Here is an 18,121-nt window from a genome sequence, read left to right as displayed (position 1 = left end):
TGTCTGATACAACTGTACAACAGACTTTGTATGTCTGCTACAACTGTACAACAGACTTGGTATGTCTGTAACAACAGTACAACAGACTTTGTATGTCTGTTACAACTGTCCAACAGACTTGGTATGTCTGCTACAATTGTACGATAGACTTTGTATGTCTGATACAACTGTACAATAGACTTTGTGTGTCTGTTACATCTGTACAAAAGACTTTGTATGTCTGTTACAACTGTACAATAGACTTGGTATGTCTGTTACAACTGTACAACAGACTTTGTATGTCTGTTACAACTGTACAACAGACTTTGTATGTCTGCTACAACTGTACAACAGACTTTGTATGTCTGTTACATCTGTACAACGGACTTTGTATGTCTGCTACAACTGTACAACAGACTTTGTATGTCTGCTACAACTGTACAACAGACTTTGTATGTCTGCTACAACTGTACAACAGACTTGGTATGTCTGTTACAACTGTACAACGGACTTTGTATGTCTGTTACAACTGTACAACAGACTTAGTATGTCTGCTGCAACTGTACGATATTGCTGTTTATAGTTACATCATGAGAAGTAACTTTAGTGTGTACAGAATCAGGGATAAATTGTCTATGCTTATCATTGTCACCTTTAACTTTGACCTTAAGTAGCAATATACATGTACTGGTATCTCTGCCACTAGTTCGTGCATAGACTATACATTTGGTACTTTTTTTTGGAACATTTTCTTCAGATTGATAATGTCAATAGAATAGAAATTCTTAAACACAACCAGTAGAAGATAAGAGTGTGGTGTTTGGATGACTACACGGTCATCTTCATCATTTGTCATTTGCCTGATGAAGGTGTGTGTATAGTCTTGGTAAAGTCACAGTCTAATCTTCTATGGGTTGTGCTATAAGAATTGTTATTCTATTAACATTTGGTACATCATTAGTTTTCAAGTACTTAAGTACAGAATTGTAGATTTCCCAGGCTTAAAATGATTCATCTTGGAAAATGATACAGGATTTTCATACATGTTATGGCTAAGAAATGTGTCACATACCAGACAGATTCTATATTTTTAATGTAGAAATGCATTGAAAAAGATGTTTTTATAAATGGATTCTACTTGAAATCAATCAATTAAATTCATGTATTGAAATGCTTGTTAAATGATCACTTTTTGCAGACTTTCAGGAGCTTCCATCTGACTTTGAAGAGGAGGTGTTGTCTTCTGGTGATGAAGGTGAGGTGTCCGGCAATGACACTGATAAACAAGATGAAGGTAAAGGTCATACAGAGGACAGCGGTGTACAGGATGATATGGTGGCTATCATCACAGATTTGGTGGCAAAAGGTAATTATACTTACATAAATCCTCAGGCTGTCCTGTTATGCAGTTATCCTTGGAAATATTTTGGTCACCATTGTCAAAAAACATATTATTGTATCTGATTCTCCTCAGTACCATCTACTTGGTTAAGACATTTTTAGTGAGGATAAGTTTTTCCTGAAGGAACAGGCACACACCCCTGAAGTTTGATAGACTGGGCCATAAGTATGATTGGTACTTTGGAATATATTTCTGCCAATACAATAACTAGTTAATTAAAAACTTTGATTTTTTTTTGTTGGGTGGGGGATGGGGTGGGGGTTAGCTTGCCCTTTGGAAGAGGAAGAGCATATGCTGTCACTACAGGGTTGATGCTTGTGGGTGCCCTACCGTAAAAGTTTTTGTAGTAAATCCATTTCAAGCCTTGGATCACCACTGTCAATAAGCTGATGATTATCATATGAACATGAATTTTCATCAATATGTTGAACTTTCTGGGGCCCAATAGGGGTTGGGTTAGACTTCATTGAAATTTCAGTGAATGCCACATTGAAGTTTTCTTTTTCTTTCTTTCTTTTTTCTTTTCTTTTTTGTTTTGGTTTGTTTTTGCGGTAATGGAACTACAGCCAAGAATCCCTTCATTCAATATTATACATTACGCAGTTCAAGCTTCGATATGGAGTGTTGTTAAACTGTTAGATATATATGTTTGCATATATATCGGCCCAAAAGGGGTTAGGTAGACATTGGTGATGCAGTGTTGATATTGAAGTTTACTATTTATGAAGTTTGGTCAATGGTTTTGAGTGTCAACTAGATGCAGAACCATATTTTTTTCAAATTGATTGGAATCTAGATGGGTCACCTGGACTTTGTTATTTCTTTTCATTTCACCTTTTTACTTCACAAAACTATACTTTCAGATAGATCTGCATCTTTGAATATCACTTGGTGCTTACATGAAATATGTTATCATCAGGCAAGTTATGCTCTTTTCAAACACATGGTATTTGATAAGGATAACTGATTAAAAATTCCTGTTTTTCTGACTATGTATTGATTCTTTAAATACAGGTTACGGTGACCAAATCAAGTGGATACAGCGAGGTTTGAGTCGGACAGCTGGAGATAAAGAGGAGTTGGGTAAGTAACATATTTGTTTTTCAGCAAGCATTATATTATTTATTTTCATATCACAACTTCTATTTTTCACTTGATTAAAATGTACTAAAAACATATGTACCATTATTGAAGTGTTGATTTATGTTTTCACCAAGTAATGATTTGTTACTTTGACACTGGTGTTCAGAATTCATAGATTTTAGTATACAATATAGTAAAATAAGACCTCAGTGAAATGTAACAGCTGTAGAGTCACACGGTTATAGAGGTTCTTTTTGCAGTGATATTCCAATGTTTTCTTCAGACAAACCAAGAAAAATGTTTTAACTGAAAGTTTTCTTTCTCTTCCTGTGATTGAGGTAATGGATATTCTTCATCAAACAAAACAATCCCTGTTAGTACCACAGTATTTTCTATGTGTTGACTATTTAAAACAGGAATTATTTTCAAAATGAGTTCCTTTGTTACAGCAAGTAGTATGCCAGTTCCCATTGTCCCACTGACCGAGGAGAATGAAACAGCCATGGAGGATGAATGCTTTCTGTCTTTCCTGAAGAAAATTGGCATCTGTCCTCCAAATGAACAGGTGAAAAAAGGGGTTAAAAAGATGATTTCATAATACTGTGTTTTGTTTATTCTTTCATCAAAAACTGCATATTTTTTTTTGCCAATGAATTTAAATGTGTAAGTTCAATACTCTCAGTCTGCTATTTTTTTGTTTGATGTATCTAATATAAACACAATATTTTAGTTGTTTGGGATAAAACAATGTAGGCGTATTATAAGTTGAGTCCATGAGTTGAACCTGTTTCTACAAGCACACCATGGTTAAACACTCAAAGCTTGTTGTATGTATATAGCAAATGTGGTTGTTGTTATGCACGAGCTATTTCATGGGCAGCATATAGTGTTACTCATGTCCAGCCATCATATCTTATTCTACCCATTCTCTATTAATGTCTTACTGAAAGAATCTCTCAACAGATTTGTTCAATATTAGTATCATAACATCAAGTTCTACCATGATCAGATTCTGGTCTCCATAGGAGTCGCCAGTAGTAATATCTGACCTTTTCCAGTCATGATTTCTTGTTTATTTGTGATTTGTCTCTAATCATTATTAGCTGTTGAGCAAGATGAAGATAGAATAGAATATATTTGAATTTGTCACTGATCCTGCTAGAAGGAACTGTCTACGAAAAAACACTATTTCATAATGTTCCTTCTCCCAATGGTATATTACCAGGAGATGTTCTGGCGTATCCCAGGTGATTGGAACCCTGCCCAGTTGAGACAGCTTGTGGAGGGCCTGACACTCGATGAGCAAGGGACACCAAGTCAAGCCCATACTATCAAAACCCACAAACCACCTGCTCCCAAACCCAGCAAGACCAAGGTCAAGGAGGTGAAAAAGGACAAAAAAACATCAGAAAGGATGGAGAGATTGAAAGCGATGGCCAAGCAACGACAGCAAGATAAGGGAAAGAAGACCAGGAGAGACAGAACAAGGTATTTCCTGAACTTTTGGTTCTGAAATAAGTTGTGTAAGTCATTCATCTCAGTCTGTTTAAGTTTTCTTTTTTTTTTTTTTTTTTTTTTAAACATTTCTCGAATTATATTCCCTGAAGGCCGTTAAACTAAGTGTTTACTGGTAGTGAGGTATAACTAATTGTTTACCTGTAACGAGGTAAAAGTGAGTGATTTCTATGTAAACATTGAGTTTGTTTGTCTTGTATCAAAGTTCAATTTGAAGCTCAATTGAATTTTCTGTAGTTTTTTTATATTCATGTTTGACCATTTGTAAGTATTGTATAATATATCTAATTTTGCTGAATTGATGTGCTGTCTATATGTTTGTGCTGTTTTGTTCAATTTAGGCAAAATTTCAGTGATACCAAACTGATTTTTAGATTTTTTTGATAAGAGTACACTGGTTCTATGTTGGATATTTGTCTATCCAACTGTAGTATCTGCTGTAGGCACAAGAGGAAATTTGAACCTGTCATCATTAACATTTTTTTCTGCTTTTCCCTTTTAGAATTTCCTTTGTTCAATGGATATGATTATATAGTTTGATCAATATTGGGCATCATTCTTAATTTTAACTTTTCACAGAAAGACACGATCTCCTTCCCCAATGGTTACAAGAGATGATAGTGATGATGATGTGGAGTTGGAAGGTCGAGGAAGTCAAGTTGATGCTGAGGTGGCAGACTCTCCAGGTCACAACCCCACAGCCAAAGTCACACCACCCTCAAAGAAAAAATCTCGCATCAGACGCATTAAAGAATCTGACAGTGAAGACAGGTTAGATTTTTCTGTTCAGAAGTGGATTTAAAGGAACATCACCGTAAAAACATATGTTAGAAATTGAATGGATATATTATTTACAACCTAAACTATATTCAACATTCAGCATGTTGGGGAAACTCCTTAAAATATAGTGCAGAAAATATCTATAACTCAAATTTCAAGGAGCCATGGTGGTCAAGTGGTAGAGACATCTAACAGTCTTTATCACTGACCCGCCACCTCTGGGTCGAAGTTTCAAGACCTTCGTTTGGCAGTTGCCAAGTACTGGCCGCAGTTCTGGGGTTTTTCTTGGAGAACTTAGGCTTTCCTCCACCACCTTAATCAAACAGGACATAAACTAATAACGAACAAATAATAAACAACACAAAGAATAAGAGACCTATATCTGGTGCCCAAGTTCAGCTGTCTCCCCTAAAACGGATTCCGAAAAGGAATTCTGATTCCGGCTCCAAAGAGTGTAGAACAATAAGTAAATAGGACCAGACAACACCTTAGGTAGATTTCTAGTCGAATTTAATAGTTTACATGATTCAGTGTTACATAATAAACAAGACAGTCATATCTGTTTATGACAGAAGATGAAGATTATCAAAGTATCTTTGTTGTGAAGTATAATTGGGAAAGGACCTTGTACATATTTTACATATTTAAAATATTTTTCATTTTACACTTTTCTCCTCTGGGTCCCCTCTACAACACATATTTACTTGATGTACTCAAGCACACAAGTGTATCCTCATTCCAAGGGCAATTGTTTCGGTGTAATTTTCAGATTATTCTAGCACTGTTTGATTTGTAGATAATATGGCAACTATTTTTGTTCACAACCTCTGTATGTGAGACACCATATTGTTTACTGTAACAATTTTTTCAAAATCCATTTTTATTAGAAGTAAATATATGTACCAAACAGTAGCATATATGTGTACCAAACAGAAGCATATATGTGTACCAAACAGAAGCATATATTTGTACCAAACAGAAGCATATATTTGTACCAAACAGTAGCATATATGTGTACCAAACAGTAGCATGTATTTGTACCAAAAAGTAGCATATATTTATTCAATTTCTTTATCAGCTTTGTTATTTGATGGTGATATTTTTGTGTTTATAATTATATGAGGATGATGAATTTTGAGGATTTGTTTTGTTTATTTAGTGTTTCTTTAGTTTAAAACTTCAGATATAAACATCAGGAGCCTGATAAGTCTTGAAATAAATAACACAAGTTGAAAAGGGATTAAGTGTACTTCGGATAATAGTTATGACTGAAAAATTCAATGGCTGCGATCTGATACTGATAGTTGATTCATTTACTACTCCTTAGTGATGCTGGACAACCATTGTCTGTTGATGAGGAAACCAACAGGGCCCTCAACAGTGACACAGAAGCAAGCCAGTCACAGAAGCGCCCTCTAGATTTAGGTGACAGTAGTGATGATGATGAACAATTACAGCCAGCCAAGCGTGCACGTGTTCCCTCAGAAACTAATACAAATGCACAACAAAGCAAGCATGTTCAAATCCAGTCAGATTCTGACAGTGATGCAGAAGCTCCTGTTCAATCTACCAAGCCAGTTCAAATCCAGTCGGACTCTGACAGCGATGAAGATGTTCCTTTAGCTGCCAAGCTTAAACAAAGTAAGCTACATTTTATTTTTTTATGTACATAAATGCGTTGTTTCAAACAAGCATCTTGTATTGGAATTGCTGAGTTAATTTTATGGTAGAGACAAAGGAATTGATAGATAATAGCTTTCAGCAATAAGCCCAGTGGGTCTGAACCTAAAACAAGGGTATGTTGTTATAATAGTACACCAAAAAAATATTTGAAAGTTCATAAATAGTTACACTAAACTAATACCTATTTGAAGTGTATTTATTTCTGATATGTGATTGTAAAAAAATACTTAGATTCATGTATTCATCTTTAAGTTGAAGTATGCACTATAACTAAGATAAGAGATGTACATTCAGTTAATTGGTTTTGTATTTTCAGGCTCTTTTCCAGCTACTCAGTTCAGCTTGGAGATGGGAGATAACTCTGATTCTGAACTTGATGACCACATACCACTTCGACAAGTACTCAAAAAGAAAAATAGGATTGAAAGTGATGAAGAGGATTGAACATTTTCCATGAAATTGTCCTATAATGCTCTTTACTCTTTTGTTGTTTTCCTGTCATGAACTCTGTATTCATTCTACATAATATTTCAGACATATTCGTCCCATTTGACTTCCCTGTGGCATTTTAGCATGTTTTGACTTCTGTGAGAACCAATTCATTCTAAAAACCTAGCCAGAAAACTAGATTATTGTTTCTTCAAATAGGAGACAATAACTGAGATATGTTATTTAACCAACATTTTTATTCAATAATCCTTCAATGTTAAGAAGTACATACCATATTTTTGGCATAAGGAAACAAGTTGAGAGCTGGGTATGGATGATACTTTCAAGCAAACCTTACAACCTATGACAATTTGTGTTCATTTCCTTGTTTAATCATAGTAACGGGTCACACAAGCTATTGTACTATTTCTGTATAATCAGGAAAGCAGGATATTTTAAGTATGTAATGTATACATCTAATGTGTTAGAATACAAAATTTGTAAAGCATGTCAATAAAACTTGCTGCCATGGTCATTGTTGATGTTCTGTTTCACTGTGATATACTGAATGTTGGTCATCCAATCCCAGACTATCATATTCTGATTAATGCCACTGAAAATACCAAGACAGTTATTGCTTACAATGATTTTTGTGTTTGTTATATTTTGCAACAGATGGCAGAAAAATAACTTAAACCTTTTTTACATGAGTAACCTTTAAAACATTACATTTTGTATATTCCTAAAGTTGCCAAAAAATTACATAAAAAAATCAAACACTGAGAAAAGGGATGAATTCATGGTTTATCAACAAAATCGTATAGAAACACAGGAGAAAATTAAAATAAAACCAAATTCTATGTTCCAACAGTAAGAGTTTGGGACACAGATATGTTCAAAATTTGTATGATAAACATATCACTTGAGACATAAAATAACTTGATTATCGGCTTGTTATTATAGTCAGAAAGTCTTATCCCTATGGAGTGACAAATTGCATGGTCATTCATTAGAAACAATTTACATTTTCGACTCTTTCTCAATAACCAAACTGCCAGGGTGATGGTATTGGACCAGTAGTATGCAGAGATGAAGGGCTACCAAGTTTGCTCAAATGAATGACCTTGACCTATATTCAAGGTTATAGGGGCCAAATATGTTAAAATCTTTAAACAACTTCTCCTTTACCGAATGGGCCATTAGCATGCTAGAATGAAGGGGCCAGGGGATTAGCTCAACAAGTGAAATTGAGGTCATTCTTTTGAATTCTTCAATAGAAATTGTATTGCTTAAAATTATTCTTGATATGAATTAAGGGGGATTAAGAACAGAGTACATTCTTTAAAATCCTTTGATTTTGGAGGAATGACAGGATGCTGTTTCAATGTGGTATGAAGAATCCTTGGGTGAAGTGGAATCAATTTGTATAAACAGTTCTGTAGGAATGGCAGTGTTCCGAGACATGAATGAGTGAAAGAGACTTGTATAAAAGATGTGGCTGGCCCTCTGAAGGCAGATCGGTGGCATCCAATATAAAAAATTTTCCTGATGTTTTAGGAAGAAACAATTCCAACCAAACAAAACCACTAAGGTATGCAGACACTATGGTCTCATTTTTCTTTTGTAGGAATGATTCAATCGTGTCCAAATTTTGTCTGAAACCTCCTTGGGTAAAGTAAAACAGTAGTTTTGTATAAACGGTTCATCTGACCCCACTTGGGTCAGAGGGTCGGGTCCAATAAGGGAAATAGAAATAAATCTTTTCCTATAGTTTAGATGAGACCATTTCAGCAACTAAACATGTTAAACGATACAGGACAGATGTGCCTCTTGACTACATTTTGCCAGAACCTGCATGGCATGTTTAAATTAATTAAGATTATATATTGAGTCAAAAATATGAACTTTATATTCTTTTTAAATATCAACGAAAATTGCAAAAAACATTCAATTTTTAGCACTAGTGCAGTTCATCATCTAGCTTTTTACATCTTATCGGTCAGTTCTGATTTTCTTCAGTTGCCTCTAAGGATTCAAAATTTAGACCTTTAGCACCACTGACGAAGTAAGAAAAATCTGTTTCTACAGATTAATTCATAATTAGGTTCTACTCTATACGAGTCTATGTCGAGCAGTTACCTCCCCTACACCATTCTTACTATGAATCTGACCAGCAAAAATCGGTTTGTAACACTGAAGATAAATATCTAGAGAAATCCTTCAGTGTCGGTACATAGCTGTAAAATATCTAGAGAAATCCTTCAGTGTCGGTACATTGATGTGAATTATCTAAGAGAATTCCTCAAGTGTCGATTTATTGATGTAAAATATTTAGAGAAATACTTCATTTCCAGGCATAGATGTAAGATATAGAGAGAAACCCTTCAACCCCGGTACATATATGTAAGATTTTGATTTAGAGAAAGCGGTCAATGTCGGTACATAGATGTAAAACATTTAGAGAAAGCGTGCAGTGTTGGTACATAGATGTCAAACATTTAGAGAAAGCGTGCAGTGTCGGTACATAGATGTCAAACATTTAGAGAAAGCGTGCAGTATCGGTACATAGATGTCAAACATTTAGAGAAAGCGTGCAGTGTTGGTACATAGATGTAAAAACATTTAGAGAAAGCGTGCAGTGTCGGTACATAGATGTCAAACATTTAGAGAAAGCGTGCAGTGTTGGTACATAGATGTAAAACATTTAGAGAAAGCGTGCAGTATCGATACATAGATGTAAAACATTTAGAGAAAGCGTGCAGTATCGGTACATAGATGTAAAAACATTTAGAGAAAGCATTTAATGTCGCTACATAGATGTAAAACATTTAGAGAAAGCGTCCGATGTTGGAACATAGATGTAAAATATTAAGAGAAAGCGTGCAGTGTCGGTACATAGATGTAAAAACATTTAGAGAAAGCGTGCAGTGTTGGTACATAGATGTAAAAACATTTAGAGAAAGCGTGCAGTGTCGGTACATAGATGTCAAACATTTAGAGAAAGCGTGCAGTATCGGTACATATATGTCAAACATTTAGAGAAAGCGTGCAGTATCGGTACATAGACGTAAAACATTTAGAGAAAGCGTGCAGTGTCGGTACATAGATGTAAAAACATTTAGAGAAAGCATTTAATGTCGGTACATAGATGTAAAAACATTTAGAGAAAGCGTGCAGTATCGGTACATAGATGTTAAACATTTAGAGAAAGCGTGTAGTATCGGTACATAGATGTAAAACATTTAGAGAAAGCGTGCAGTGTCGGTACATAGATGTCAAACATTTAGAGAAAGCGTGCAGTATCGGTACATAGATGTTAAACATTTAGAGAAAGCGTGTAGTATCGGTACATAGATGTAAAACATTTAGAGAAAGCGTGCAGTATCGGTACATAGATGTTAAACATTTAGAGAAAGCGTGCAGTGTCGGTACATAGATGTAAAAACATTTAGAGAAAGCGTTCAATGTAGTTACATAGATATCAAACATTTAAAGAAAGCGTGCAGTGTCGGTACATAGATGTACGATATTAAGAGAAAGCGTGCAGTATCGGTACATAGATGTAAAATATTAAGAGAAAGCGTGCAGTATCGGTACATAGATGTAAAACATTTAGAGAAAGCGTGCAACGTCGGTACCTAGATGTCAAACATTTAGAGAAAGCGTGCAGTGTCGGTACATAGATGTAAAACATTTAGAGAAAGCGTGCAGTATCGGTACATAGATGTAATATATATATAGAATTCCTTTAAGAATTATAACTGTATACATATATATCATACTCGTCTCTAGATAAAGTACAGGGGAAACCGATTTTTCAAAACATGTCTTCAGTATTGAATTGGCTTTAATTACCCCCGAGAAAATCGACATTTCTTTACATTGAAAATCCATGTGTTTTCACACGTCAGATTTTTCCTTGAAATCATGTCTGTTGTCTCCGGAAAACTCCATTTTGGTGAAGCATCTTAATGGATGTGCATTACGTTAATTATGCATTTATTAAGGCAAAATAACCCCCTCTGGTGTCCCCAGTCATGGCGGGACTTGTCCTGCGACCATTGTTCAAATGTCATTTACAAATATTCGATATCATATTTTCAGTAATGCGCTTTTACGTCGCTGTAATACACGAACTCGTGTTAAAGGTCCACAGTGAATGGTGTATTGTAACGAGTTGATCGCTTACGCCCACTGCACGACTGTAATTAGTTTCTTTCTGTCGCCATCTTGGATGTGGCTGATTATCTCTCGAAAGCGCGACACCAAAATCACGGGTCAGGTGATAGTTATAGCAATCGAAAGGCTCGGTTTTTGAAGCGACTATACGTTGTGGTATGGTTGTGGTGAGATCAATCATTCAATGGACTTGGAATTATCGTAATGGATTAGCCTTGTCCAAACAGTCGATGTCAAAAGTACATGACGGGGAAATCACCCAAATTATTATTGTGGAAGGCAGAAGTTCGTTGATAATGCTACCACGAATGCATTACCCACACGAAGTGTAATTGGCTCTATATATCATATCTAACATCTAAATAAACTATGCAATCAACCGCCACACTAACACATTTCTGAAATTCACTCTAGATGTTCTTGAAATGGTAAAATGAGGATAAGACGAGATGTTCTAGAATAGTAAGCGTCTTATGCATCAACGGTGTCACATTTGAATTTTGAAATCAATCTGGATCTTTTAAGGAATGACACATTCCAAAATTAGAACTATGTTTATAACTAATCGCCATCCATCGAACACAAGATATTTTCCATTACGATAATGATTATGACCATTTACTGCCTCATATCAATCTATATCATTAATGAAACATCAGGGCACTATACATCCACAAATTTCATCACGTTGAAGATCTGTTCGAGACAAATATGGATCGTCGGAAACCGTTTGCTGTTTATGACAGAAGGAATACATTAAAAACAAAGAACTGCGTTGAAATTTTCTTTGTGAATTCGTACAAATCGTACATCAGCAGATAAATATGTTACGTTATCTGGTGAGTAGATTAACAAGGTTCGGGATACCCACATCATGGTGGCGTTTGTAGAGACTAAACATCGTGATGAAATTTCGCTTTAATATCCAAACGCTATGAAGATATATTATAGATAGAATCTACCTAATTTCGAAGGAAATTAATATTCACTTTTATTTCCTCATAAAAGAAGCCTCATAATAAATTATAACTGCAATATCCGATATATATATATATATATGTGTGTGTGTGTGTGTGTGTGTTTGTCAACAGATCAATTCGGCTCGCTGAAACGCTGTTCAGTCCGATCGTGTTTCCTATGGAGATACGCGTTATGGTCTGGTTTTTAAGCCGTATATTTATAGGAACAACCTTTGTATCGTCTGCCTCGCGTCTTATGTTTAGATCTTCCTTTTCTCAATTTTAGCTGTTTATATTGAACGTTTCCTTGTTTATGAACAAGTTTTAATTCCATGTAGACCGATCCAATAGTCTGTATTTGAACACATGGAATAAAACACTCGACTCGTCTTAAGAATATCCCCTAAGCTTCATCCATGTCGCAATCCGAAGTTTTTCGGTACAAAGATGTGATGTCGAGATGCATTTTTACTCACTTTGTCGAGGTATATACAGATAAAGATATTGTGTCGAGGTATAGATAATCCTTGTATCGAGGTATAGATGAATAAATGCACACTATGTCGAGGTATAGATATAGATACTCTCATTTTGTCAAGGTATATATAGATATAGTTATTGTGTCGAGGTACAGATATAGTCATTGTGTCGATCCATATATATATAGTTATTGTGTCGAGGTACAGATATAGTCATTGTGTCGATCCATATATATATATATATATAGTTATTGTGTCGATCCATATATATATATATATATTGTGTCGAGGTACAGATATAGTCATTGTGTCGATCCATATATATATATATATAGTTATTGTGTCGAGGTACAGATATAGTCATTGTGTCGATCCATATATATATATATATAGTTATTGTGTCGAGATAAACTTAGTTAAACTCATTGTATCGAGGTATAAATATATTCATAGTGTTGCTTTTCTTCTCGGCGACCGGTGTTCGATTCCTCCATCGGACGTGAAAAGGTGTTGGGCCACAAGTCATATACTTTGTGTTACCCCTATCGTGCAAGGAAGATGAATTTTTGCACAAATATAAATCCTAATGCTGATGTATAACGCTTTCTGAAAACGAATTTTGAATTAATATTCAACTTCTTTTTCGCTTTCAACGTATTGCAATGAAATTTTGGAACATTTTTTCAGGTTGGTAATGTCAATAGAATAGAAGTTCTTATAACACAACCAGTAGAAGATTAGAGTGTGACGTTTCGATGACTACACGGTCACCTTCATCAGACAAAAGACCAGTGTGGAGCGTACTAGCACTGACGTACGTAGTTTACGAGATAGTACGAAAGCGACCAAATTTTACGGCTGCACTTTAATCCTATGTACACTAAGGTCGAAAATGGTGCGACGAGATGGTAAACAGATTATAGACCAAAAACATCAGATGGCAACATGTACTGTAGTCAATTCGGCTACGCTTTGTTTAACACTTGGTCATATTCTGTGTATTGCTATGAATTTGTCTTATAAGGACAAAAAACCACATCCTTTATCAGTATACGATTCACTTGTGTATCTTTTGCACAATTATTTGATCACGAGGGATGCATAACTCTGCTGATAGACTATATCGTTCTTCCGAATCCTTTATGACGAGACCCGTTGTCTCCCCTTCATGCACCACGTGCATCGTTCTAGAAGCGCGGACGACGGTCAGCTATAAGAGGTTGGCACAATGTATTATGCGATATAAGAACGACGTAGAGAGCACTACTATGGTACAGTCGATTTAAATGTTACAATGAGTTAAGTTTCAGGACTATTCACGTCCCTTAAGTCATGGTTTAGCTTAGTAATGATACTGTTGCTGTCTGAGGTGGTTCACAAGTTATCAGCATATTGACGCGCTCTAGAAAATCGGACGGTATTTGCACTTTTTGTAAACACAAAGACAAATTCTTCAGCCAGTTCGATGGTAATCGACTGGAGCCTAAGGAAAGTTGGAAGATGGAACTGATTCGATAGGCTACAGTTCAGTTACAAATCTATTCTGTTTGGGATGGCGTCAGGGTTTCATGTCCTTGAAATACTAAATTGTTTTGTGCCATCGCGACTTGTCTCGGCAAGATTTTCTTTCAGAATTTTATTTCAAGATATTTTTTCCACATTATATGTAACCTGAACGCTAGTTCTATAATAAAGCTGGTCGAGTGGTTATCCAGTCTGTTTTTGTAAGTATTTATCGACGGCACTGACACAACATCAGTGTGCTATTCTTCGACTGCTGTAGATACGTTTCATTGTATGGTCCGACTTTCTTTGTATGGCCTCGAGGTCCTTTGTATCGCCCGACTTTCTTTGTATGGCCCGACTTTCTTTGTATGGCCTCGAGTTCCTTAGTATGACCCCGAGTTCCTTTGTATTATTCGAGTTCCTTTGTATGACTCCGAGTTCCATTTATTGCCTCGAGTTCCTTTGTATGACCATGAGTTCCTATGTTTGACCCAGAGTTCCGTTGTATGGCCTCGAGTTCCATTGTATGACTCCGAGTTCCATTGTATGATCACGAGTTCCTTTGTATGACCCCGTGTTCCTTTTATTGCCACGGGTTCCTTTGTATGACCACGAGTTCCTTTGTATGACCACGAGTTCCATTGTATGACTCCGAGTTCCATTGTATGATCACGAGTTCCTTTGTATGACCCCGTGTTCCTTTTATTGCCACGAGTTCCTTTGTTTGACCACGAGTTCCTTTGTATGACCACGAGTTCCTTTTATGGCCTCGAGTTCCTTTGTATGACCCCGAGTTCTTTTGTATGGCCTCGAGTTTCTTTTATGGCCTCGAGTTCCTTTGTATCACTCGAGTTCCTTTGTATTACTCGAGTTCCTTTGTATGACCACGAGTTCCTTTTATGGCCTCGAGTTCCTTTGTATGACCCCGAGTTCTTTTGTATGGCCTCGAGTTTCTATTGTATGACTCCGAGTTCCTTGAATGACCATGAACTTTGGACCATGAGGTCCTTTGTATGACCCCGAGTTCCTTTGTATTATTCGAGTTCCTTTGTATGACAACGAGTTCCTATGTTTTACCCAGAGTTCCTTTGTATGGACTCGAGTTCCATTGTATGACTCCGAGTTCCTTTGTATGACCCAGAATTCTTTTGTATGGCCTCGAGTTTCTTTTATGGCCTCCAGTTCCTTTGTATGACCCCGAGTTCTTTTGTATGGCCTCGAGTTTCTTTTATGGCCTCCAGTTCCTTTGTATGACCCCGAGTTCTTTTGTATGGCCTCGAGTTTCTTTTATGGCCTCGTGTTCCTTTGTTTTACTCGAGTTCCGTTGAATGACCATGAATTCCTTTGAATGACCATGAGTTCCTTTGTATCGCCTCGAGTTCTATTGTATGACTCCGAGTTCCTTTAAAGGCCTCGAGGTCCTTTGTATGACCCCGAGTTCCTTTGTATTATTCGAGTTCCTTTGTATGACAACGAGTTCCTATGTTTGACCCAGAGTTCCTTTGTATGGGCTCGAGTTCCATTGTATGACTCCGAGTTCCTTTGTATGACCCAGAATTCTTTTGTATGGCCTCGAGTTTCTTTTATGGCCTCGAGTTCCTTTGTATGACCACGAGTTCCTATGTTTGACCCAGAGTTCCTTTGTATGGGCTCGAGTTCCATTGTATGACTCCGAGTTCCTTTGTATGACCCAGAATTCTTTTGTATGGCCTCGAGTTTCTTTTATGGCCTCGAGTTCCTTTGTATGACCCCGAGTTCTTTTGTATGGCCTCGGGTTCCTTTGTATGACCCCGAATTCTTTTGTATGGTATCGAGTTTCTTTTATGACCTCGAGCTCTTTTGTATGGCCTCGAGTTTCTTTTATGGCCTCGTGTTCCTTTGTATTACTCGAGTTCCTTTGTATTACTCGAGTTCCTTTGTATGACCCCGAATTCTTTTGTATGGTATCGAGTTTCTTTTATGACCTCGAGCTCTTTTGTATGGCCTCGAGTTTCTTTTATGGCCTCGTGTTCCTTTGTATTACTCGAGTTCCTTTGTATTACTCGAGTTCCTTTGTATGACCACGAGTTCCTTTGTTTGACCCCGAGTTCATTTGTATTTTTCGAGTTTCTTTGAATGATCACGAGTTCCTTTGTATGACGACGAGTTCCTTTTATGGCCTTGATTTCCTTTGTATGACCCCGAGTTCTTTTGTATGGCCTCGAGCTTCTTTGTATGACGACGAGTTCCTTTGTATGACCACGAGTTCCTTTGTATGACCCCGAGTTTTTTTGTATGACCTCGAGTTTCTTTTATGGCCTCGTGTTCCTTTGTATTACTCGAGTTCCTTTGTATGACCACGAGTTTTTTTGTATGACCACGAGTTCCTTTGTATGACTCCGAGTTCCATTTATTGCCTCGAGTTCCTTTGTATGACCATAAGTTCCTATGTTTGACCCAGAGTTCCGTTGTATGGCCTCGAGTTCCATTGTATGACTCCGAGTTCCATTGTATGATCACGAGTTCCTTTGTATGACCACGAGTTCCTTTGTATGACCACGAGTTCCATTGTATGACTCCGAGTTCCATTGTATGATCACGAGTTCCTTTGTATGACCCCGTGTTCCTTTTATTGCCACGAGTTCCTTTGTTTGACCACGAGTTCCTTTATATGACCACGAGTTCCTTTTATGGCCTCCAGTTCCTTTGTATGACCCCGGGTTCTTTTGTATGGCCTCTAGTTTCTTTTATGGCCTCGTGTTCCTTTGTTTTACTCGAGTTCCGTTGAATGACCATGAATTCCTTTGAATGAACATGAGTTCCTTTGTATCACCTCGAGTTCTATTGTATGACTCCGAGTTCCTTTAAAGGCCTCGAGGTCCTTTGTATGACCCCGAGTTCCTTTGTATTATTCGAGTTCCTATGTTTGACCCAGAGTTCCTTTGTACGGGCTCGAGTTCCATTGTATGACTCCGAGTTCCTTTGTATGACCCAGAATTCTTTTGTATGGCCTCGAGTTTCTTTTATGGCCTCGTGTTCCTTTGTATTACTCGAGTTCCTTTGTATGACCACGAGTTCCTTTGTATGACGACGAGTTCCTTTGTATGACCACGAGTTCCTTTGTATTACTCGAGTTCCTTTGTATTACTCGAGTTCCTTTGAATGACCATGAATTCCTTTGAATGACCATGAGTTCCTTTGTATGGCCTCGAATTCTATTGTATGACTCCGAGGTCCTTTTAAGGCCTCGAGTTCCTTTTATGGCCTCGGCTTCCTTTGTATGACCCCGAGTTTCTTTGTATTACTCGAGTTCCTTTGTTTGACCCCGAGTTCATTTGTATTTTTCGAGTTTCTTTGAATGATCACGAGTTCCTTTATGGTCTCGAATTCCTTTGTATGACCACGGGTTCCTTTGTATGACCACGAGTTCCTTTGTATGACTGCGAGTTCATTTTATGGCCTCGAGATCCTTTTATGGCCTCGAGTTCCTTTGTATGACCCCGAGTTACTTTTATGTCCCCGAGTTCCTTTGTATGAACGTGAGTTCCTTTGTATGGCCCGAGTTCCTTTGTATGGCCCGAGTTGCTTGTCGTTGTGACTTATCCTGCCACGAATTTAGATTTGTTTTATATGATACATATCCTTTGGAAACCTCCTGGAAATTAATCTTATACTTATTTTAACAGTGCGTGAAGACATGGATTCGTGCATTAAGAGTACTTATGAAATCAATGAAAATAAAATCCCCACGAAAATTAATCATTTCACAGTATCACTGCACTTTTCCTCCCTCTTTTTAACGCTCGCTTGATTTCACTCTGATGGTGTTCAGATGTTTATGACGCAGCATTTCTCTAATGCCCCGCTTTATTCTTTGAAGTATGTATGTGGGTTCGTGATTATTTTATTAGGCATATGTTTGCTGGATTTTTCTTGCTTATTCATGTCCTTGGCATTTCTGTTCTGGATGTTATTAACGTACAGATCTTTATTTGTCTGCGGGTTATAACTTTTTCCCAATATAGATCCTAGCCTACTGGTTGTTAGTTCGAAATCCTCAGATAAGGAGACAAGGTTGCATTTGATATGGTCTTTCGCGAAGATTTCTTAGAGTGTTTTAGTGACGTAACCCTTTATAATGTGTCCTG

The 18,121-nt window shown here is 36.9% G+C and overlaps 1 protein-coding gene across 1 annotated transcript in view; it reads left to right on the top strand.

Moving 5' to 3' along the window:
- LOC132548245 (protein timeless homolog) overlaps window positions 1-6,995 on the top strand; it is a 28,308-nt gene extending 21,313 nt beyond the window's left edge. The window contains exons 25-31 of the mRNA XM_060212090.1: window positions 1,178-1,345; window positions 2,396-2,464; window positions 2,914-3,029; window positions 3,690-3,952; window positions 4,559-4,750; window positions 6,087-6,400; window positions 6,759-6,995. Coding sequence (XP_060068073.1) covers window positions 1,178-1,345; window positions 2,396-2,464; window positions 2,914-3,029; window positions 3,690-3,952; window positions 4,559-4,750; window positions 6,087-6,400; window positions 6,759-6,886 — 1,250 coding nt within the window. The 3' untranslated portion in view covers window positions 6,887-6,995. The remainder of the gene's footprint in view (window positions 1-1,177; window positions 1,346-2,395; window positions 2,465-2,913; window positions 3,030-3,689; window positions 3,953-4,558; window positions 4,751-6,086; window positions 6,401-6,758) is intronic.
- Window positions 6,996-18,121: the final 11,126 nt, after the last annotated feature.

The sequence above is a fragment of the Ylistrum balloti genome, unplaced genomic scaffold (assembly GCF_031769215.1).
Source record: "Ylistrum balloti isolate Yb309-2 unplaced genomic scaffold, AGI_CSIRO_Ybal_v1 Utg370006, whole genome shotgun sequence".
Lineage (NCBI taxonomy): Eukaryota > Metazoa > Mollusca > Bivalvia > Pectinida > Pectinidae > Ylistrum > Ylistrum balloti.
The sequence above is the reverse complement of the archived record's forward strand: the minus strand, read 5'-3'. Positions and strand labels throughout refer to the sequence as shown.